Source organism: Taudactylus pleione, unplaced genomic scaffold (genome assembly GCF_031769625.1).
Source record: "Taudactylus pleione unplaced genomic scaffold, aTauple2 ptg000222l, whole genome shotgun sequence".
NCBI lineage: Eukaryota > Metazoa > Chordata > Amphibia > Anura > Myobatrachidae > Taudactylus > Taudactylus pleione.
Window position 1 is genome coordinate 3,656,720 of NW_028284624.1, and position 25,388 is coordinate 3,682,107.

Here is a 25,388-nt window from a genome sequence, read left to right on the forward strand (position 1 = left end):
GCACAGCCACAGGGTACGGCGGGCAGATAGAGTCGCGGCTGAAACTCTGGAGGCTAGGAGACTGGCATCCAATGTTGCTTCCCCAATAAAGGAAGCTGCATCTCGAATGTGAGCAACAAAAGACATCTGATCCCTAGAAGCTTCTGAGGGGAAAAAAAAAAAAAAAAAAAAAAAAAAAAAAGAGTCCTCAATAGCATCAGCCAAGCTTTCTATAGCCCCTGAAAGAGAGTACCTCGATTTCAGGCAAGCTTCCACCTTCCCAAACGTAGGATCCTTTAAGGAAGTAACTGTAGTAATAGGCAACGTATCGCTTGTAATCTAACGCGGGATATAATGAGCAGCAGGAAAAAGGTAACCTGAGGACAGACATTTTTGTGGTTGAAAACCTCTTACCAGTCGATTGCTAGGCTGCAGCCATGTATTCAGCTAGTTGATCCGAATTCTGTTGAAGCTGCTTTGTTGTTGGATTTAGGGGGTGACTTGTCATCTTCTATTAATAAGATGGATCTGACAGCTCGCACCAAGGTGGGAATATTAATTTTTGACTCTCATCCTCCTCCGGAGAGTTGTCAGGGTTAGACAGATGAGCATCTGTGTGTGGACTGTGACAATAACACAGGACATGTAAAAGGGTTTACTGGGTAGAGGCATTAGATGTAGCCATCAGCCTCTGTACTGAGTTAGAGAGTACGTCTACCCATGTGGGGGAACAGGAGGTACCTGTATCGCCTGAACCTGGTGTGACAGCCCCAAAGGGGGCATTACTGTGACAACCCCATCAGGGGAATCCGAGCCGGATCTGCAATAGTGGCCAGTACCTGAGAAAAGGAGCCCAGGTTATATGTAGCCCTTATCAAATCTTCCTCACTTAAGCCTGCAGCCCATAACTTGCCCGATAGCAGTATGGGGGCAGATGACTGTTAATACTCCTGCCTTTGCTAGCTGCAGAGTAAATGGCACTAAATATGGCACTGGGTATAATGCAACCACCGTGTATGTAAGTTACTAGTAGGAAGCAATATACTGGTCCTGTCTTATGCCTGGGTAGGCTGCAGGAGCACACAGCAACAAAATGTATGTGACAAAACCTCACAAATACTTCTATAAATGTGAGGCAAGAAAACCCCTGAATACACCTGTATGTTAAGGTAATAGTCAGAGAAAAAACACTGGTCCTGACTGATGCTTGGGTAAGCTGCAGGAGCCCCTTGCGCAATATGGCACAGTGCAGCACACAGAAGTATGTGTCAGACCTCACAATTATTATATAGAGGTATAGACCTAAGCTGACAGTTTGGAAATGAAGACACAGACAGGCAGCGCTAGCATAAGTCACATACAATGCAGAAAGTATACTGCAAAGTGGCACTACAATCAAATGCCCAGATTCAGTGACTGGGAAGACTATAGTGCTGCATAAATCAACCGAAGGGAGAGATATGCAGGGGGACTGGACCACCCGCTGTCTTGAGAGATCTGCAACTGTACCACCAAAAAAATGGCCGCAGGAGACCTCAGAGGGGGCATGGCCACAGGAGGAAAGAGCTCAGCAGAGCCAGACCGCAGTGGAAAGGCGCGCTGAGCTGAGAAGCCGCTAAACATGGAAGGCTGTCTCCCTCACCAAATAAAAGTCCCTGGTGGTTTAGTGGAGCGCAGGGTATTGTGTGCCTGCTTCCACAGTCAGCACCTCCGGTCTGTCCCCAGAGACCGGAGGTAGGACTGCTAATACGCTCTTACCTGTCCCCGTACATCCGGCCGCAGTCCGGGATGTCCCGCGGGGCCTGGTTAGCACAGACCTCTGGGTCCCGCCGAGATCCCCAGATCGGTACTGGTGTTGCCGCGCCGGCGGGGTGATGAAGCGGAAGAGCAGACGTCTTATGGACAGTCTGCAGCTGTGCACTCTGGTGGAAGAAAAACTATCCAAATCCAAAAAATCAAATTAGCTTTGAGGCTGCTAAACAGCCCCACCCCCATGCATACAGTGACCCAACTTCGGCCGGGCACCAACGTAAACTGAGGTGCCTCTGGCTCGAGGGCGGGGTATAAGTTGGATGGACCAGTGCATCCTGGGAGCTAAAGCTTTAACTGCGTGGTGCCCGGGATTCAGATCCAACCTACACCCCAAGGTTTCCCTGTGGAGCCTATGGACCCTGAAGAAAAAACTATGGTTTCACAGAATGGCGTGTGTACAGAGATGCAGGAGCCATGTTTACTGTGCACTGGATCGCAGGCTATGACACCCCCCAACCCCAGCCGCAACCATGCCTGTGTTCTTTGCAGCCTCTCCCCTTTACTTCCCCTAAACACTCCCAGTCTGCCAATCACACTACGGTAATGTACCTTGACATATGAGCAGTGTGACTTAGACACATGCACAGTTTGTCGATAATCATTCATGTGTGAAATAACTCGGAACCAGGCCCATAGAGTGGAAGGAACAATGATGTGAAAAAACAAAATCTCATTAAACACATGTCCACAGGAAATGTTATTTAGATTTTACAATATTGATACAGCACTTAAATGCACCTTTATATAGATGTGGCAAGTCACATGTCCATGTGGATACTGTTCCCAATAAACATTCCTATGTTTGTTTTTGTCATCTGAACACCCATCTATGATGATGTCAAAATAGTACATATAGTTTCAAACAAACTTTGCGAAAAAGCTGGCATATATTCAGCATTCTCAGGGACTCACCAGAGGCATATCCTGTGCCCCGCCTACTGCGCCCTCTGTTGTTGTAAGGCCGACCACCTCGTCCTATGCCACTGCAGTCCTCACTCAAATAACCCTTCTCTTTGTCAGGACGATTTGGAGGCGGCCTTGAACTGGCTCCAATTTGTCGAAGCTGCTCATCAATCTGCAACCGCTCCAGTCGGAGTTGGTCCACTTCCTAGCATTCATTTGAATACACAAGATAAATGTATGGCTTGGAAAAAACATCATATCAGTTCAGACATCTAGCAAATTTAGATACACCTTTATAATTTTCTGTGCATTACAGTGACATGCACTTCCAAACAATTATGATTACTTTACATTTGCTTAACGGTGCAAATACACAAATACAAAAACAGAACAACCAACCATGCAGAGATTTGTATTAATTGAACTTTATAGATCAAAACTTATAAGCTAATTGTAACTAACTGTTTTTATTTTTTTACACCTTTGAGAAATGTTAGGTATTATTACTTTATAGAGACAAACAAATACTGCAATGTGATCTTTTACATTGCAACATTCCCTCTTTGTCAAAGTTATGTATGCAAACCTTTAGATTGTACAGTGGTGCATGATATTTTGGCACTTCATAAAAAACAGAAACAGATGAACAGAATAGTTTGACTATTAGAGCAACAGTTCCATTGCTATGGCTGTTTTACCTTTGACAAGGCAAGCAGACGGTACACTATTTTAACTACTTTTAAAGGGGTTAGACCAGGGATGGGGAGCCTCAGGCCCAGGGGCCGTATAAGGCCCCCGGAATCATTTGGTCTGGCCCTCGGAGCTTTTTTCTGCTAGCCTCATCTGGCCATCAGTGTGCTTAGAATGGCACCCTGCAGCCAGAATGTATGCAGTAGTGCCGTCTGGAGCGTCCTTAGGTCACTTCAGACGGTCACACGGCTGACCTTACAGCTCCACGGAGCATCCTCAGGATGCTCTGGGCATTTCTGTAATCACCGGCGATTGTGATCCTGCCCCCGTGTGAAGTCACGCGGAGGGGGTGTGGCCTGCACCGGGCCCGCAAATAATGTTATATATATTAAAATGGCCCTCGGAAGAAAAAAGGTTCCCCACCCCTGGGTTAGACCATGCCTTGCACAGAAAAACCTGATGTGGTCTCATCACAAACTACTCAAAGATACTTCAGAGACTAAAACAACAGAACCTTTGGGACAAAAGATGGCACCTGGTTGGAGATGGGCCAGAGATTACGCCATGACTGACTCACATTCAGACAGACACACGTCATATGCCTTAGAGGCAAATCTCCCTGCCGTTTTGAATTGCTAATATGTGTCCTGTCCCGATAAAAGGTAAAAGCACAGTGATCAGTTTATTTTGGTAGGGGTGTTCCAACCCTTTTAATAAATGCAAATATGCAGGTGAGGGGGGAATTGATAAGTGCATGTTACAAAAAAGTAGTTAAGTATTTATTAAATTTAGGCTTAAAGCTAAATTCTAAAAATTTCCAATCCAGCGAATCCGTATGAGTAGATACAGGAGAGGATTTTATTCACTACAAAAATATGGCAGCGATTCCCAAGCAGTGTGTCAAGTAATGTGTGTTCATCATGATATAAGGCAACGTGTGTCACAACAATTTATTGTTTACATATCACTGCCAACATTGAGACTAATTTGTAGCAACACATTTGGTTGGCGCACGTAATAAATTTTATTGCTTGGTGTACTTCAATCCTTATCATTTACATGTATATAATAACTTTCGGCTTTTAAAACTCAATTTCAATAAATTCTAAGTGATAAATTTGAAGAACATGAAAACAGGGTGGACAGTATTGAAAAACGTGGTTATTTCCAGGGTCAACAATTAAAAGTACATCAAAAGAGAAGAAGTTCTTCCTGACCATAAAAATACCAACTCAATAATCCTAACATATAAACACTGAGAAATTACCTTTAAATAGTTTAGGTGGTAGTCCAGTAGTACTGTTGCATTAGTGATGCTGTCCTTCGTGCCAACAAATACAAACGGAACCATTCCCTATAAATATAGGGTTACAATTTCAATACACGTAGACTGCAGATACATGCTGTAAAATGATTAATTGTAAAATGTAAAGCAACACAGATTCTTTTAGCAGTTTTACAAAGATTTAGATCATAATGATCAATAGGAAAGAATGAACAAACAAAAAATCTCATACACCTAAGCAAGGAACGGTTGTAAGATTTTAAATCCAAGCTCTAGATGGCTGTATATCCCGTTTGTACTGTAATGTGCATGACCCCAATCTCAAATTACAAGCTCATATAAACATACTGTTAGTAGCCATCATGCATTCTCTCTATAGCAGAAGCTTTGGATTTTTTTTTTCTTTATAAAAAATATTGTGAGACACTGCATGTGAGAAAAGTTATGCTGAGTACACACTAGACGATTTTTTTAACGATTTGGCCGATTCCGACGCATTGGAACAAATCATTCAAATCGCCTAGTGTGTACCCACTATGTCGCTGACGATGCGCGCTCCTACACATCGTCAGCGACATCCTCCGTCTGCCCTACATTCAGGTCCGACGGGAAATGCCGAATGCAGCATGGCCCTCGCTGCCCGCATTGGCAAGTGCGTATGCACTGATCGATGCTGGGTCCCGTCTCTGCAGATGTCCGGCTGGGCACACATTGTCTAGTGCACAGGTTCTCAAACTTAGTCCTCACACAGTACATGTTTTCCAGGTCTCCTCACAGAATCACAATCGAGATAATTAGCTCCACCTGTGGATCTTTTAAAATGTGTCAGTGAGTAATGAATACACCTGTGCACTTGCCAGGAGACCTGCAAAACGTGACCTGTGTGGGGTCCTGAGGACAGAGTTTGAGAATCACTGGTTTAGTGTGTACCCAGCCTAACAGTTAAAGGATTGCTATCGAAACAGTTCATGGAAGATTCAGCAAAAATGGATCCTTAAAAGTGATGTTTATACAAGAGCAGAGTATTTTCTTTCTTTTCCCATTGACCTCTATGCTGTCTCACCTCTTCTTTTCACATAGACAATAGTGATACATCACGGTTGGGAAGCTCCCGCAAGAAAAAGTGATTAGAGACATTGGGCCCGATTCAGAGGCGCACGCTATTTGCATGCACTCACTCTGAATCAGGGCGTCCCTTTTTTTTTAAAATTCCGGCCTCCAGGCCGCTCGCACAGCTGTGGGTGAGCTGGCGATGGTCACTATTATCGCGAGCATCGGCATTGCGAGGAGACCCTTGTGGAAGGGTCTCAGCAGTCGCAATGCCAAGTGGACTTCCTGTTCTGTTCTAATAGAGCAGGAAGTCCACTACTGACATCACGAGTGATGTTAGTAGGGCCACCCACAAACGGCAGGAGGTTTGTACAGCCACCCCCCCCCTTCCCGCCTACAAATTGAGACCAGCTGTCGATCAACATCGACAGCAACCCCGTTTTTTTGCGATCCCCGGAGCGAGTGATTTCTCACTCGCTACGGGACTTGCGCACACCGTGCGTGCACATTGGCCCACCATCGACCCGCTTGCGAGCTGGTCTGAATCAGGCCAATTGCCTCTTCTTCTCAAAGAAAGGTATATCAGTGCTGTGTCAGTAGCAGAAGCATTGGTGCGATATTTCTCTAGCAAGTTTTGAGAGACACTGGTCATGTGAACTGGCCCTGAAACTAGATTCTTATTGCAAATCAGTAAAACTGGCTGCCAAGGATTGATGGGCATTATATGCTAATGGAGAGGTAGAACATTAAGGGGCATATTCAATTAGCCGCGAAAAGTCCTGGACTTTTTGCATGCCGACTTTGAAGACATCGCTGCTTTTGGAAGCGAAAAAGTATCGCGCTCGTCCCAGATTATCCCCGTATTCAATTCCAAATCAGTGAAAACAGGACCCCGCGAATTCGAAACCAGCGAAAGTTCTGTCAGATTTGGGGAAATCAGCCTGACACCAACCAAAATATGGACTGACATTGGGGATCACTCTAGATACCCCCGAATAGGCCTGCTGAAAGTATTTGGGGTACTTAAATGATCTCAATAGCTGCTACTTAGCGTCTTTGCAGAAGTGGTGAAGAATAGCATTTTGCTGAAAATAAGTAGGCCCAGCAAATTCGAGGTACATGAAAATGGGTGCTAGCATATTTTAAAGTTGCTAAAGTGAAGTTTTAAAGAAATGTTAAAAATCCACCTGCCGCAACCACCTGCAAACGAAAAAACACCTGGGGCATACTTGGGGACCACCCTGGAGTCTTTTTCGCTAGTTTTTTAGTTTGTCCCCCAACTTTGGTTTTTTTTTTTACCCCCAAACAGAGTACTTTTTTGGGGTGTCAAGTTTTGTCTTTACTTTTTTTTGACAGTTTACCTTTGGGGGCTGTCCCAAGGGTGGTTCCCGCAAGTTTGCATCCCAAAACCCCAATTCTGCAGATTTTTCCGCCTAGTTTCATAGGCGAATCTTTTTCGTCTATTCTAATGCATTGACTTTCTACACCGGCGAAAAGTTTTTGGAATTGAATATGGGGATAAGTTTCCACCTGCCGAAATGTCACCGGCGAAAACTTTTCGCCGAAAACGGCTTATCGCGGCTAATTGAATACGGCCCCAAGTGTTGAATTTGAGATATAGACCTAAATGTTGCCTCTCTATAGCACAAGCTCAAATAAAAGACAATTGTTATGCATTAGTAAAGTGATGGGCAACCCAACATATATGACCTCCCAAATAGCTGCACATTATTCAATAAAAAAAAAACAAACAAAAAAAACCCCACAAACACAGCAACAAGGAACCTCATCATCACCCAACAGAACTCATCCTAAAATGACCCCACATGCTGAAAAATTCCAACACGTCACTCAGATATGATACACGCTCCAAAATAGCCCAGCAGGAGCATGCAGAGCAAAGAGCATGTGGTTCAGAATGAACTTCACTCTCTCTTCCACTAACGCCAACTGGTTGGTCAGGAGCCATATCACGCAAACAAGCTAATTCCACTCCTATTTTCTGCTTTATAACAAAGAAAAGAATAAAACAGACTGGAAGCAGTCATCTAGGGGCTGCAGGTAAAGGCCATCACAAGGGCTCCATCCAAATAGGAGCGACATTCTACAAAATGCGAGCTGGGAGAAGTACACAAAAAAGTTGGCTGAGATAGCAGGTCCATATAGAATGCTATTAGAGGCCATAAAGAAAGTATTGGAGGTTTAAAGAAAAATTAAAAGTCTTTCCAGCATGTGATACATTTACACCTCCACATACCTGTCCCGCATCATCATTTACATCTCCACATACCTGTCCCACATCATTTACACCTCCACATACCTGTCCCGCATCATCATTTACACCTCTACATACCTGTCCCGCATCAGCATTTACACCTCTACATACCTGTCCCACATCAGCATTTACACCTCTACATACCTGTCCCACATCAGCATTTACACCTCTACATACCTGTCCCACATCAGCATTTACACCTCTACATACCTGTCCCACATCAGCATTTACACCTCTACATACCTGTCCCACATCAGCATTTACACCTCTACATACCTGTCCCACATCAGCATTTACACCTCTACATACCTGTCCCACATCATTTACACCTCCACATACCTGTCCCACATCAGCATTTACACCTCTACATACCTGCCCCACATCAGCATTTACACCTCTACATACCTGTCCCACATCATTTACACCTCCACATACCTGTCCCGCATCATCATTTACACCTCCACATACCTGTCCCACATCATTTACACCTCCACATACCTGTCCCACATAATCATTTACACCTCTACATACCTGTCCCACATCATTTGCACCTCCACATACTAGTCCCGCATCATTTACACTTCCACATACCAGTCCCACATCTGTCTTACATCATTTACACCTCAACATACCTGTCCCATATCTTTTAACCCATTATTGAGCTTTTTAGAGAAATTCACCTGAAAACTGACATGTCTATTAGCCAAATCATGCATTTAAACTTCTCCAAGTACATGACTACTCATTAGGAGTGTACCAGAAATTCTGCACTGTGTCCTGACATTTGTACTTTAAAATAAAGGTTTTCCCGACCCTTTTTCCTGCAAACAAATAAAAAAAAAAAAGAAGATTTCCTCTGAAAAATTAATACGAGTTTGGAATTGGATTGCAAATGTAAATTGCGGGGTGAGTTACAGTGAGAACAGCTTGCAGGACCTAACTGGCACCTAATTGGAGTGACCCCTAAGTGATGCAGTCCTAGACAACTTTCAAAGTTGAAAATAAGGATCAAATTAAGCAATGCTTCACCTCAAACCAAATATTCAGTCATTTAAATAACATTATACAAAAACCAAGATATACCTCCTCTTGGGACATATTTTTATCATTTTCAGCTTCAATCCTAACTCGAACAACTCCTGATTTATCCACGATTTCCTGAATGAGTTTCCCATTTTTCCCAATTACTTTTCCTGTAAAAAAGACAAGACTGGCATTACTTAAAATTAATGTGTAATGGGTACAGCAATGGAACACGTCATTATGCCGTTTACTTCTTAGAAATGTACTGGATAAATGTTAAGTACAAGATTAGGTTTATTTTACTTTAATTCGCATTTAAATCTCTGGTAAGAAACTTTTTGTATTTTAGTCTTTTTAATGGAGATCTATTGCCTCAATTGTTATCAGCTATTACTTAGAGGTATGAAAAATTGTTTTGTTAAAATGTATATGGAAAAAGGATTAGTTGACTATTTAATTTCAGCACCAGTGTTGGGTATTCGTTTCTATGTTTCAACCTGTCCTGCCACCTTGTGGCCAAATATTGATAGATTCCACATTTGGTTTTTCCAGATGAAATCTATTACACCTTGCTACTGTAGTTCAGAGTTGAGAAACAATGAGAAATGATTAATAAGCTAATGTTCCCACAACTGTTATAATGCCAGTATGCTATGTAAAATAATAAAACCATATACTGTAGTACAGTTTTCATAGTGAGGAATATCATTTGTGCTATCCTACTTAATACAAACTGGTCAAAATATGCATGGAAAGGACCACAACATTAATCACACATTACTTTTGCATCGTTTGAAAAACAGGATGGGAAGATATAATAATAATGATCCTTTACATAACTTCCCTGATTCAAATATCCAGCAATACCCAGTGTATACGATTAGATACTTATACCTCTTTTCCACTGCCGCAATAACCTGGGTTATCACCAGGGTCTACCCGGGTCGCTGCTAGGTGAAAAAGCGTTCTTGGAAAATAACGGAATCAGACCCTGGTCGTTGAACCCGGGTAACAGTGTAGTGTAAAACAGCGTAACCCGGGACATGCCTCAAGCCAGCAGACTGGCAGGTTTCTGTAGAGCTTGGAGATCACATCATCTCCAAGAGTCACACTGTAATGTGGGTCCAGCCGCAGGATGTGAAAGGGGTAAAACCCGGCTCAGACCCCTGCTTAGTGTCCCGGGTTGGAGCCGGGTTTTTGGTGGAAAAAGGGTATAAGTTATCAATTATTTATGCAGCATCTCCATACCGCACGGCACTTTCCAAAAATGATTGAATCAATCACATCGGTCCCTGTTCTATTGGACATTATATCCTAAATTCTTAGCACACACCAGGGGACAAAATTTTATAGATCCCCTATTACCAACAAACAAAAACATTGCATTTTCATCAATTTTTCTGTGGGATTTAAATCTGCACCAAATACATTTGGCCCAAACTCTCAAGTCCATTTTTGTTCAAAACCAAATAAAACAAACACGGGGAGAAGACACAAACTTGACAGACAGTGGCTTGGGTTGAAATAAAACCAATGGCCCCAGTAAGGCAAATACTAAATAAGAGTATAAAAACATATAACATAGGCCTATATAAAATACTGAAAAACAACTAAACAAGTCTGCAGGTGCATATACACGTAACGATTTTGTAACCAAGATTATCTGTCAGATTTTCCCTTGAAAAGTAAACGAACGACTTTTACAACGATGAACGAAAAATGTTCCTTCCCTTAATGAAAATCGTTATGATGGACAGTCTGAAATGAACTACAAACGGGAGCGCGCTTGAACGATTTTCGTTCATTGTTATAACTCAGTAACTGAACGATTTTTTCAACAATTACGACATCGTTATAGTTAAATCATTCAAAAAATTGTTACATGTGTAAGCACCTTTAGATGTCAGCCTGTTTAGAGAACTTATTTTCCATTGATGTAGCAAAAAAGTGTCCACGAAATTTGTTTGGCATCAGCACATACTGTATTAAGCGGTTTTATTAGATTTGCTAATCTAAAAATAGTGCTTAAGTCAGATATTAGTCATGAGATGACTGACAATGCTCTAAAATTTTTAATTTAAAAACTTATTTCATTGAACTTTCCAGTAATTTAAGAGACCAATTTCTAAAAAAAAAAAAAAATCCCAGTAATATACAGTGTATCTCTTGATATTTACCCTTTAACTGTTTAAAGAACAGAACAAAAATTACATACCTACTAAATTTCGGGGAACTTGTATCACATCTTCTGCAAATTCAAGGTAGGTCCTGGCTTTCTTAACAGCATCTTGGTCCTAAAATAGGACAACGTAAAAGACCAGTTTAGAACCGTAATACAATTTTACACATGTTAAAATTCTGTGTATTTTTCTTACTCATCGATCATCTTTCATAAGCCAAAGTACTGAGCAGCAAATGTAACCGTGAACTAAAGAAGCGGTGAAAAAGTAAAAAAGAAATCCTCACCTCCCCATAAATATGAAATGTACACGTGTCTTCATCCAAATCGATAGCAGTCACACCAGGAACCTTCCTTGCTTGCTGTATATTCGCCCCATGAGTGCCAATGGCTAATCCCATCAGATCTTCTCGTACAACAAACTGCTCATGAAACCTGGATGCTAGCTGCCGTGAGCTCTGCAACGACACACCCTATACTTATATAGCATACGTCCAAAATGCTTATTAATGACAAGTAGTTGAAATAGTATACCATTGTTTATAAAATTCAATCACTTATAAAATAAATATATTATGCTGTATAGGTTTTGTTAAGTTGTGGTTTGAATTATAGCCAATATAGTGTGTATTGTGCTTTGTAATAGGAAAGTAAAGAATAAAATATAAGCCACATACTTCAAGTTGCTTGCTGGCTTCTTCATTTCTCAACATCAAAGACAATTTGGTCCGCAGACTCCGGAAATGCATATCACTCAACATGTTCGCCCTTTTGATTGTAACTTCATTGACTGACTGTATAAAGAGATGGCGTTATTACAAATCTGCTCAGAAAAAAGAAACAAACGGATTTATCGAGCTTTACAGCACTCAATCGTTAACAGCAATGATAATTAAATTTATTCCACAAATGCAAAATACAGGTTAGACCAGGGGTTCCCAACCACAGTCATCAAGGCACACTAACAGTCCAGGTTTTAAGGATAGCCATACTTGAGCACAAGTGACTTAATTAGTACCTCAATTATTTTGATTTAACCATATGTGCATAATCATGGATATCACTAAAACCAGGGCTGTTAGTGTTCCTTGAGGACAGAGGTTGGGAATCACTGCGTTAAGACACATGAACTTCATTTTATAGTGTACTGTACACATATATATTTCATTTGTATTTTGAATGCATTTGGCTCTAACTTTTGTGCTGTGCATGTTTTAAGGTATCAGCTGATTACGGCACTGTTTCCCAAGTCCAGACAGGGCAGCGCTGGGCGAAGCACAAGTGAAATTAATCCTGATGAGCACACCGTTCAATAGTGGTTTTAAAAAGGGTAAGAGCCAAGCTCTTTAAAACTCCTCTAAACAAACATGAAAATATATTCAAGAACAGCGCTCATCAACAGCAGTGAAGGAAAGACTAGGGGGTACAGTATATGTACTAAGCTGCGTCCTAGGCAGGCCTGCCCGATGTTTTAAAGTAGCAGTCACTTAAAAAGGCAAAACCAGGATGATTTTGCCTTTTAAATTACTGCTACTTTAAAACATCAGGCAGCTTCGCACAAGACTCGCCGAAGCCTTCAATCCTCAGGCTATTACATATTCCCCTTTGACTCTGTCACACAAATTAGTAAGAGCTCCAGGTAAACAGCATAAACTAGTTTTCCTTTCTCTGTTGTGTATCATTCAGGATCTCCTGAAGTCCAGGGACTAGTCTAGGATGAGCACTTTTTTGGCTCACAGATGCAAATCCCAAATCTAACTACTGGTTAAATCCACTACATAACCAAGCAAGACTGTGCTACTTAGTTCAAACCCTGTTGGATTGTGAGATGGCAGAAAAATACCCAACAGTCATTGCTCCATGTAGTCAAAGTCAATTGTTAATTTAATCTCATTTAAGACGTTAAAACACACATCACATTAATTTATATTAACATTTAAAAACAGTATTACTAATATTATCCGCAGTCCCTAAATATCACAATAACGACTTGTATAGAATTAAGTTTATACTAGTAAACAATGGCCGAAATAAACATACGGATATAGATACTTTGTAAAAGTCTCCTTATATAAGAAAAACGGATGTGACACTCCAGTGTACGGATATTGGTCCAAAAAAAAAAAAGGTTGGAATCCGTGTGCAATGGTTTGTATACAAGAAACAGATTGTAACAGGAGGAACAAGTGGACATGGGTATATAATAGGAATAGGTTTATATATACACGTGGAAAACTCTGATGGTAAGGTCTCATACTGAATGATTTAGGTGTTCTAATCACAAACATGGGTGAACTCACCTGATGAGAATAACTACTGTACTACTAATGGATGCCCCAATCAATTGGTGGTGCTATATAAGAACAATCAGTGCAAGCAACTGTCACTCATTAAAAAAGCCCTTATGTGGAGGGGCGAAACGCATCAAGAGACTCCCTGATCGTTATCACCCCCACGTGTGACAAGCGTACAAGAGTACTGTGTGGATACCTATATCTGTACGGAGGAGACATGGCAAATTTTTACATCGATCCTGCTTGGTTCTCAGTTGGCTCCGGATAAAACATATGCGGCTTAATCAGCTGGTTTATACGGGAGACAGAGACTGCTGGTGCAGCGTTATCCCGGCTTAGGCTGCCATCCAAATAACCTCGGAGACCAGATACTTCCAGCGTGGTAAATATTCGGGACACTGCATGAGATAACTGTCCGCTTGTTCCTCCTGTTACAATAGAGACGGTGTTTCTTGTATACAAACCATTGCACACGGATTCCCCATTTTTTTGGATTACATTTTTTTTTTTTGGACCAATATCAGTACACTTGAGTGTCACATCAGTTTTTCTTATATAAGGAGACATTTACATAGTATCTATATCAGTATGTTTATTTCAGGACATTGTTTACTAGAAAAAACTTAATTCTATACAAGTGGTTATTATTGTGATATTTAGGGACTGTGGATAATATTAGTAATACTGTTATGATATATTAATATAAATGAATGTGATGTGTGTTTTAACTTCCTAAATGTTATTAAATTAACAATTACCTGACTACATGGAGCCCTGACTGTTGTGTATTTATCTGCCATCTCACAATCAATCAGGGTTTGAACTAATTAGCACAGTCTGGCTTGGTTATTTTGATTTGGATCTCATTGGGTAATCACAAACCCTATAATATAGATTTGCAGCTGGTAAAAACTTTTTTATACAAAATAATAATGAAAAAAAAAAAAAAACAATAAAAACTAATACATAGCTAAACGGTTTATTGGTATACATATCACAACAGCGCCAGGGTCATTTGTTTGTGTTTTTAAATCCACTACATAGCTGTTTTTCATGCTAGTCAGTTTAAACTCAATTACATGGGTATATGTGATGCCTTGTAGCAGGCACAGAAAAAAAAAAAATACTAAATACCCCCAGGATCCAAGCAGATCAGTAATCTGCAACAAAAAGTACTACAGATGTTTACACATACACCTATCCACCACTTGGACTGATTGGCACCCCATGGACTTTGCGACTTATGGTGGATACACGCTATACAGATATATCTGCGGATCAAGTGATCTGCAGATATATCTGCAGATGATAGTTGTTCGTACACACTGAACAACCATCATTTGTGTCTGCCCTACAGGTCCTGGCTGCCAGGGGGCGTGTCCCTCCCCACTCCTATTGGCTGCCGTTGTGTTTGTACGGGTGGTCACCTGCCGTTGGATAGAAATGTCTGCAGACATATCTGTCCATCGGCTGTGAAGCACAGCTAATGCGATACGTCGTTGAACGCCGACATTCAACGACATATCGCAGGTACACACTGCCCGACGGGCAGCAGATACTTTGGCCGATCAACTGGTCGGCCAATGTATCTGTCAGTGTTTACCCAACACCAAGCATCCAGCCAGGATACTATAAACAAATTTGTATATGGCTTACGGTGCAAATACAACACAAAACTCAGGAAAAAGTAAGTGCATCATTACCCATGGGGGAACGTCTAAGTTGCGCCATGCATCTAGTACCATATGGCCCAAAAAGGATATGTGTACGAAGACACATCAGTAGTTGCAGACACAATGTTAGCTTGAATTTAAACAACAGTTTGCCTAAGAATACAGTTTAATAATAAAAAGATAAAAGATATGCTAAGACTTACCAAGATGATAAGCTGGCAGTTTTCTGAATCGTATGTTACTGAAAAAGCACCAACTGCTTTTTTGAAATCTTTATGGGCAGATTCTTTTGCGCACCTAAATGCAGTAAACAAATAGGTTAACAGCCTTATTCTTTTAAGAGTTTCAATTCAGTCTTTGATGCCCCTTATATGAAAAAAAAAAAAAAAAGTTTATTTTTAAAACACTACTATGAGTAGAGAACATACATAAAGTCGCTCCTGAAACATTCCAAAACTAAAATCACACATGAATTAGCACTACAGTGCATCCGGAAAGTATTCACAGCCCTTCACTTTTTCCACATTTTGTTATGTTACAGCCTTATTCCAAAATGGAATAAATTAATTTTTGTTCTCAAAATTCTGAACACAGTACCCCATAATGATAACGTGTAAAGATTTTTTTCCGATTTTTGGTTGAATGAACCATTGCTGAGTCAGGAACAAGCTGCTCTGCCAAAATGTAGGACTGGCGAATGACCACTGTGATACAATAGTCTGCTTGGAGACAGGCCATCACCTCCTATGGAAGTCGTAGAACACAATCAAAGTCCTAATGCTATAAGAGCTCGCACAATGTCCAAAGAATGTAGGCTACCCCAGAATCCCTGAAGTCCCCCTCCGGTATAGTGGGAACTACAATTTCTTGGTTAATGTGGTAACTGGAAACCATGCTCAGTTGAAAAGCCATATTAGTTTGCAAAGACAACATATCATGGTGGAAGATATGAAAGGGAGATCTATGCAACAAATCAGTGAGTACAGAAACCCTCCTGGCCAATGCAATGGCTAGCAAAAAGACCATTTTCCATGTCATAAGGCCAAAGGTCCACAGATTCCAAGGTCTGAAAAGGAGGTTCTTGAAGGGCCCTAAACACAAGCACTGAGTTCCATGGAAAGACAAGAGGCACAAAAGGAGGCTCCTTGAAGTTAAGTTTGGATACAGAAAGAGACCTTTAGAAAATAGACGTAATCCCAGGTCTAATCTAATCTGACCGTGCTGTGATCAATCGATTGTCCAAGTAGGGAATGACCAGGACTCCCTGCTGTCAGAGGGCCACAGTAATAATAGGCATCACTTTGGTGAACACTCGAGATACAGTTGAAAGACCAAAAGGGCAATGCTTTTAGTTAGAAGTGGTATGAGAGAACCGCAAATCTGAGAAGGGCCTGATGACCCACCCAGATCGAAACATAAGGCAAGCATCCCTGATGTCCAAGAACGCAATGTATGCACCCGAGTGACTATTTTGAATCTGGGAACCTGGGGATGACATTGAGAGGTCAGAAATTCAGAATGGGGCGGTAGTACCCATAACAAATACGTTTGAGTAAAACCCTTTTCCACGATGATGAGAATACACAGGAACAATGACTTTGAAGGAATCCATTTGCTTCCTTTTGGTTTTCAGCGCTCCTGCCCTTGCTGGAATCTGAGGCAAGTCCGGTCTTGAAAAACAGATGTGGAAGAGGACCCAGGAGGTCTACAGCGTATCTTCTGGCTACAATATTTTGGTTCCATGTTTCTTATGTAGGAACAAGCTACTGGTTGCTGAACTTTAGAAGTCCCTACCACTAGATTCCCCAAATGGCCTTTTTATCAGATGGTTTGGGGGCAGGACTACGGCCTGTACAAGCGTGCCAGCCTCTAGAGCAGGTACCCTGCGAGGAGACTGCATGAGCCCTAGAAGGAGGCTGTAATCTTGGCCTCCCAGCACTTTAAAGGACCTAAAGGAAGGTGAATTAGATTTTGGTGCAGTAGACAGGAGGAAGGAAGTCTTTGAGGCTACATTTGCTGCAATGTTTTTTTCTTCTAATTTTGTGCTAAACAGTACTTCCCAGATAAAGGGGAAACTCTAAGGCTTTTTTTATATTAGATCCACCACCAAGGGGGGCTCTTCCACCCTTGGGATGCCCCTTGACTAGCCGCTCCACTCCGGGTCTCAGCCAGTGGCATCCTTTGTAATATGTTACTTTTGGCATCTCAGAGACCACATGGTCGGGGTAATTGTCACCACTGACAGTGCTCTGACCCTGGAGCAGCTCTCATTGTGTAGGCGAGCTGCCGGCTATGAGCACTTGCTATTAAAGCTCGGGTGCAAAAGCCAGGCAGTTAAAGCCAACCGAGGAAGGTCTTCATGACCCTGTTGCAGTAGGTCTGGTCGAAGTGGAAGACGCCACCCAGAAGCCACCGACATTGAAGAATGTCGGCGTACCAGGACCTGCGAGGCCAGGCCGGAGCCACCCAGAGCAGATCCCTGATGTGCTGAAGTATTCAAGGCAACATCAGGGCCGCTGGGATTAGACATGCCAAATGAAAATACTCCAGAACCGTCATGGCGGAAGCCAGCGGGTCCCCTGTTCTTGCACAAACTGGGGGCAGTGAGGCCCCGAGATCCACCTGTAGAAGGTCCCACTGCTGAACTAACTAGCAGCAGAAGTAACTTTCTGCCGAGGAAGTCCGCTATCCATGTCTCCACTAAAGGCATGAACACCGCTGAGAGCGTTGGAAAAAAAAAAGTCACTGCCCAGGAAAGGATTTGAGCAACCTTCGGCACTCTTCGTGTCTCTCTGATTAGTGACAAATGCCACCGCCGTGGCGTTCTCCGACTGAAACTAAACTGGCCGGCCGATCAGTACGGACTGACCTCCCAAGGCAGAAAGATTGGAAAAGGTGATCAATGGGCCTTGGGGAAGAAGATGTCCTTGGAGGAGATGATTGGAAACCAGCCACCAAGTGAGATACTGATGAGTGCTGTCGGACAGAACAAGAAACTGAGAGGATAGGGGTGCGAAGAGCATCCGTCCAAAATTGGAGAATCTCCCACTGAAAATTCTCGTGAGTGGAAATTGGCGTACTGAATGGTCTCGAAGGTGGAGACCATTGTGCCACAACACGGCATGCACAAGAAATATCGACGGCAAAGGCAGAGACAGCATTGTCATGACTAAATACCGTAGGTTCTCACCTTGGACTCAGGCAAGAAAACTCGCTGCAGAGAGGGCTAAAAGACCACCCCCAGAACCTGAAGGCGCTGACAATGGTAGCAGGCGAGACTTCTCGTATTTTAGGATCCAGCTCATAAACCCGAAGTACTTGAACCAGGAGAGCTAAGTGCTTTTACTACTTCAAAGCAAAACCGGCATTCACAATCAGATTGCCCAAATAAAAAGGTATGATCGGGATACATTATGTGTGCAGCAAGCTCGCCACTACTGTCCTGAGTTTGGTGAAACCACGCTGAGCTGTGCCAATACAGAAAGTTAAGGCCTGGAGCTGCTAGTGAGCGGATCAGTTTGCAAAGCAGCACGTGAAGATATGAGCCCATAACATCCAGGAAGGCTAAAACGTCCAGGCCTACCCGCTGTGGGATCCTGATCTGAGAGATTCCATCCAAAAGGGAGCCACCCACAACAAGTGGAGCAAGGTGTGAAGATTCAAGAATGGCAGGAAGGAGTGAGATCCACCAGCTTGGTGGCTTCCGTATTCGGAACTCGGTGGAGCAAAATAGTTTCAATTCCCGCAGTAGAACTGGAGCAATGACATCCTTAGAGAGGAGAGGAAGGATAGCGTGCTCCGATGCCACCCTCTTTTCCACATCCCAGGGATGAGTGGTGGCGAGGCACTGCCATGGTGGATGACACCTGAGGTCAAATTATGTAACCCCAGGAAATGATGCCTAGCACCTAGGCATTTCAAGACTCCACCACAAACTCTGAAATAGAGCCACCACCCTGCGACTGGTGACCAGACTGGGTGGAGAGAGACCTACCCCTCCTGAAAGAAGGATCCAAAAATGCAGACTCCACTGTATTGGGGCAGCCACCGAAAGGCAAGTATTTCCCACCGGTGTCCGCTGAACAACAGTATCCCATGCTGCCGAAAGAGAACGTAAGAGATTCCCAAGGAACTGTATTATTCTGAATTCACAGGGCTCTTCGAGTCAATACGGCGTAGCTGAAACCTTGGAAGCTACCAAAACCCCATAGTCTACGGCCCCACACATCTATTCAGCTGCACTGCAACAGTGTTCATCTAAGTTCAAAAAGGAAGCCCTGGACGCCACCTTGGCTTGAAGCCAGAAAAAGTGGGATAACGACCGCGGAGCCCACAGACATGAGACAACCTTCCAAGCTGTTGCAGAACAGGAAGAGCAGCGTGCTTAGCCAAATGTGTCACTGCCACGTCAATGTGGGAGGCAATTCCCAAAATGACACAGGATCTGCCGCCCTGAACGAAGGCAAGCACAATTGCGAGAAACCAATCCGATCCGGCGCTTGCCAGTCCTCCTCGATGAGTGTAGAGAGATCCAGAGCAGAAGGAAAAGTAACGTCTCTGGCGCCCAATGCTTGAACGAACCCAGTGTCTCTGCTTAGAAATTCACAATCAAACATTCCAGAGGGTGGCTCACTGCTGCATGGAAGACTCAAAGTCCTCACTATCTGGGACAACAGCAGTCACCACTAGCCCCCCCCCCCCTCCATCAGAATCCAACATAGCTAGCGGAGCCCTGGAAGGAGGAAAATGTGTATGCGTCTCGCATCCCAGAAAAAGAGATCCAAATAAACGGAAACCCTCTAACGCTCTAACGTACGGAGCGAGGGTGGATCAGACACTCACATTGCTCAATGCCCCTGATCTTAATGGGAGTGACCCCCATGTCACGGCTGTGTTAAGTGGTCTCCATAACCAAAAACCCAGAGAGGCTAATGTAATTGGTCAGTCGCCCCGCCAGGAGCAGGAGACTTGCAACCAGAAAACAGGCGCAGGTGCTGGCCTAGCTGATCCTTTCGTTGAAGGGCCACAAGCTTCGCGAAGTCTGAAGCCAACAACCCAGAGCCTGCGCCCACGCTGGCTCCCCAGGGCAGACGTGGCGGCCCTGGACGGCTGCGCAACACAAGACCTCGCATGACAATCCACGTACAACGCCCCATAGTCCACAAGGCTACACAGCAATTTTACATTACACTTCGCACAAGGGAAAAGCAGTCATAGAAACATTCATCGCCTTGACGTGTTTAGCGTAGTCCGCCATAGGCCCCCCTCGCCGTGTGAGAGAAAGTCAATTTCTGGACACAGGAAAATAACAGGCAACTGCACAATTCTCCATAGTAAAGGCAATAAAAAAAAAAAAAAAGAGTAAATATACTTAACCTTCCTGGGAAGCACATAGCTGCCGAGGAGAGTTGCTTAGACGAGGACTGAACTAGTCATCCCAGCCTGCAGGTCCAGGGGAGAACAGGAGCTCAGCAGACGTCCTGTTAGCACAGACTACGCAGCAGCTTAGACTGTACCCCTGCTGCAACCATGTCCAGGGGAGGCCAGCAGCCACAGGCTCCGCCCACCGCTTCAATGCTGCACTCTACTCATCACAAGTTTTACTCCCCGCTCAGAAGCGGAAAGAACTTTACATGCTCCGTACAGGTGCTGCCTGAGAGGCGCACAATCCCTGCAAGGGAGCCGCCTCCAGGAAACCTGGCCAAGATGGTGCTGCCAACCAGGACAGCGCTGCTGCCTGGCACCCTCTAAAAGGGTGATGGTGTGCTCTGTCCCCGGGTCCAGTCAGTCCCTCAGTGCACACTCCCCCCTTCCGGCGGCTGCACAGCAGTGAGCTGACTGACAGCTACCAGCAAAACGTGCCCTACTCAGTCAGGCACCTAAAGAAGACTGGCATTATGGGGTTGCAGGGGGAGGAGTTTAGTTTTAAAGCTACAGTGTAGATTAGGAGCCTGCTCCCGCCCCAACCTGCAATCCCATGGTCCAGTGTCCGCCAGACAAATATACATACATGTTTTATAGAGTTGGCAACTTTGTTCTTTCAATGGTGTGACTTTTTATAGAATCATATAAAACTGCATTGATATATTTCTCCACTGTGTCCATTTACCTTAATTTGTATTGGTCTTTGTTTCAACAGCTGCATATCTAAAAAGTTTAAATAATTGGAATAAAACTAGGAAGTTTTATTCCAAAGTTATTAACTCTAATGTTTTTGCATACAGCAAAAATACACAAGTCCCTATTAAAATTTCTTGATTTCACACTTTTCTATCAATTAAACCCCCACTCCACCCACACCGTTCCCTTACATATCATCCATTTCACACAGACTGAATAACTAGACAAAGGGGGGAATTTAATTGCTGGTGAAAGTGATACATTTTCACAGGTATAAACTTCTTGCGCTTATCTCCCGTCAATTTCACTTATCGTCTGTTATAAGGTGTTAAATTAACACTCATTTTCTAATTGGATTAAACAATAAGTTACATTTTTCACCTGATAACACATGAAAATCCAGCAAAAATGAGGTACAGGTGAAAATTGGGAAATATGCCTGTACCCCCAAAAAAGATAAACTAATATTGGATAACAGTATAGAAGTCTATTAGTGGCCATACAAAAAGTATTTGGGGTTCTTAAATTGTGTCAAATGGCTGTTATATGCATTTTTCTAAAACAGTGAAAAAATTACAGAAGCAAGCACTTTATTTTGCAAAATAAATGATCTACTTAAATTAGGGGTGCATAACCCATCTGTGATCTTAAAAACACCGGTCTTATTCATACAGCACTCCCATATACCTGTACCATATTAATTAACCCATTCTCCAGCATTTTGTACACTGTCACCCCAAAAATGACATATTATTGCCCAAATTAAGATAATTAAATAACTTTAAGTGGCTAATTAATCATTAAGGAAGGTGTCCCAGTGGTTCCTACCCAAGTCCCGGCATTTTTACCTTAAAATAGGGATTTTTTTTTTCTCCAACTTTCCACCTGCTCAGAAGGTTGTGAAAAAAAATTTTGCGTTAAATCCTATGGAGAATTTTCTTGTGTTAACTTGCAATTGAATTGGGATATAACCAAAAGTAAAAAAACTTTTCACGCAAAAATGAGTTATCGCACCTAATTGAATTCCACCCAAAGTATGTTATGGTCAAATTACTGTGCAGTACATTATTTTGTTGTTACATATTATTGTGTCACAATACTTTTAAGAATGCAAAAGTTACAGACTACTGAACTTATTTGTATTGTACAGTTTGAAATATGGATTTTTTTTTCCCCAAATAAAGTTTCGGACATAATTAATGTTTTACTGAATTATTGTTAACTGAATTTTTTTATTGTATGAATTAGCGCTAAAGAGAGTTAAATGGGGATAAGAAAGAAGAGGAGATGAAATAAACATTTATGGGTAATGTTGATAGGTTCAATATTGATGTTTTTTGAGCACACTTACATTTGCCGCAAATCTTCAGGTACTTCCAACTTCACCTTATGAAAGGTAGTTTTTGTTGCTGGCTTGTTAGGGTTTACAGATCGCAATCTCTCTATGGTGACAATCTCATTATACGTAGCATCACAAGCTGCATATTCTATTACGTAAAACTAGGGTGGAAGAAAAAAAAAAAAAAAAAAAAAGAATAAAACGTTTGCCCATTACATTTTAGCCACCATTTGTCAGCTAGCCCACATGTTACTGGAAGCACTTCACAGCAAGAGACCCTTCAGGAAAAATATGAGAAGCCAATCTATCAGTGAATTGAACAAAAGAAAAATAGACATATTCCTACCTCACCCTTTATCATTCTAACTTTAGCAAGCCACCAGCAGCATGGCTCTTTTTCATTTGCTCTGGAATAAACCTGTAAAACATAATGAAATATAATTAAAGGCTTTTACATTACTAGGACAAAGGTTTTGTAATTTGCCAATCAAAATGAAATCTAAAAAGCAGAAAATGTCTCTCAAACATATAAGCCGGAATTCCTAGAAACAAAGGAACACCAAAGATAGTCATATAATATGCGCAAAGCATAGAATGAAAGAAATCCCTAACATAAACAAACGAAAGAAAAACATACGAAAAAAAAACAAAACAAACACACATGCATGACAACACATAATTAACTTAGGTTTATGGTACAATACAATTGTGTAAATTCCATTAAACACAAGGGGGGGGGGGGGGGGTGAGGGAGTTGTAACGGTCCCACTACTTGCCAACTTGCTTTCCTCGCATTCCAATCTCGGCCCAGATTTGTGGATTATTGTGCACACCTCTTATAAGGCAGTGAATAAAATCAGCTAGTCCAACTGTCCCGTGTGGGAGGCGTATAGTCGCACTTACATGCGGCCGTGAAAAAAAGGCAGGTGTAAAAAAAATCCTTGATAATGACCCTGTTTTCATGTTTGTGGCAGTGAAAACACATAGGTCTGTGAATTTATCATGGATCCTGTGTGTTTTTTGGCGAATCTGGGTTTTTTTTTTTTTTTTTGAGAACAATTTAATTGAATTGCACAGTAAAAAACTCCAGTTTTTCCATGTGCGAAAAATTAACAGGGCTCAGTGTTCGCCCCAGAAAATTTTTCCAGCCGGGTGGCACCAAGAAGTGGCCGGGTGGGGGCCTTCGCAATAAAATGTTTTGACCCTGACCTTATAATGATTTAAAAACCTTGAAATAAAATTTTTATATATTCATTTTCTTCTTATTAGAGGCCCAGTCGTCTGATTATGAAAAAGCTGCAAAGTCTGTAAGATCTGTTCCTTTTTATACAGCCCCCACATACTGTCCCCACTTGCAGGCTCCCAAAGTGCAGGGTGGTGGGCTGTTTTTACCCGGCGGGTGCACCTGCAAACAACAGCCTGGGGAGAACACGGGGGCTAACTGTATTACCTACTTTAGTATTTAACCAAGCACAATGGTATATCAGATTGGAAAGAGGTCAAAACACACCTGGCTACTTCGTTCAAATTACAAATTAGGTACCACAAATGTTCTCCATTTTATTGAAATTTATTTAGTTTTAACATTGTAAAACATATTATTCATTGATGTTACTTGTGTATCCGCTCAAACAAATAGGAACATTATACAGCCTTCTTGTTTGTATAAAGCCTTATACAAGCAAAGTAATGCTCAAAGCACTGAAAACAATGTGATCTAATGGGCCTATAAGTACATATTGGAGGAAATGCTAAGCTTTGGGTTATTATAAACACTACTTGTATGAAACGCACATCCCCATTAGCAGCTCAGTGAGCCAATCAAAAATACATGTGTTCCAGCAGTACTTTTAATACCAATGTTTTGGATTTGGAGCCAAGCTTTTTTCTTAGAGCAATTTATTTCTGCAACAAATGTAGCGGGCAACAAACCATTTATTCATACACGCATGTTACACTGCAGCAGGAGTTTCCTATATGTTGATATTAATAATAAAATTCTAAGAAAAAAAAAAAAAAATCAGTCAACACTTCTTAGGGTCAAAGCGACAGAAACATTTACATGAATTAAGCTGCATCACATAATCAAAATGTTTTAACATTTTATTTGCATTAATTACTTTAGTAAATGAATAAAGGTCCCAGTGCTGTATCCATCTGCTGTGCCACCATACTGCCAATGGGCTTAAATCCAACTGGGGCAAAATCTGTATGAGGTTTGTATGTCCTCCCAGTGTTTGCATGGGTATCCTACCCGGTCTGTCTGTAATTCCTTGTGATTGCCAAGAAAGCGCTCACCGGCTTCTTATTCAGGGGTTGTGGCCAATTTTGTATTGCCTCCATTTTATGAAGTTGGGGCTTTATGAAATCTCTATGTTGAGTCCAAGTTACTTCACATCTTCCATCCCTAAGCAATACCTTTTTGGGTTAACTGTCAATCCTACCTCACAGATCAAGTCCAACACTGCTTGTGCTCTGGGTTAGTGAGACTGTCAAATCAGGATTATAGATGACTATATCAAGATAAGCAGCAAAATACTGTCTATGTAACCTTAGAATTGTATCCTTCATCCTCTGAAAGGAGGATGTAACCCAAATGGCCAACATCTTGTACTGGAAGAGACCCTCCAGTGCAAAAAAAAAAAAAAGAAATTTTTTTTTTTTTTTTTTTTTTTTTTTTTTGCACTGTCAACAGGACTTGCCAGGATACGTTTAGAGTGATTAAGTACCATACTGTTCCCAGCCTCCCAATGAGTTCATCCACAT

General features: G+C 42.1%; 1 protein-coding gene across 1 annotated transcript in view; it reads right to left on the bottom strand.

The window, feature by feature from the left end:
* LOC148517324 (fragile X messenger ribonucleoprotein 1 homolog B) overlaps nucleotides 1-25,388 on the bottom strand; it is a 68,292-nt gene that overhangs the window by 16,777 nt on the left and 26,127 nt on the right. Inside the window, exons 5-13 of the mRNA XM_088478848.1 lie at nucleotides 22,969-23,040; nucleotides 22,635-22,783; nucleotides 15,367-15,460; nucleotides 11,874-11,990; nucleotides 11,484-11,654; nucleotides 11,233-11,311; nucleotides 9,078-9,187; nucleotides 4,652-4,738; nucleotides 2,704-2,899 (exon numbers count right to left, since the gene is read on the bottom strand). Of these exons, the coding sequence (XP_088334974.1) occupies nucleotides 2,704-2,899; nucleotides 4,652-4,738; nucleotides 9,078-9,187; nucleotides 11,233-11,311; nucleotides 11,484-11,654; nucleotides 11,874-11,990; nucleotides 15,367-15,460; nucleotides 22,635-22,783; nucleotides 22,969-23,040 (1,075 nt within the window). The remainder of the gene's footprint in view (nucleotides 1-2,703; nucleotides 2,900-4,651; nucleotides 4,739-9,077; nucleotides 9,188-11,232; nucleotides 11,312-11,483; nucleotides 11,655-11,873; nucleotides 11,991-15,366; nucleotides 15,461-22,634; nucleotides 22,784-22,968; nucleotides 23,041-25,388) is intronic.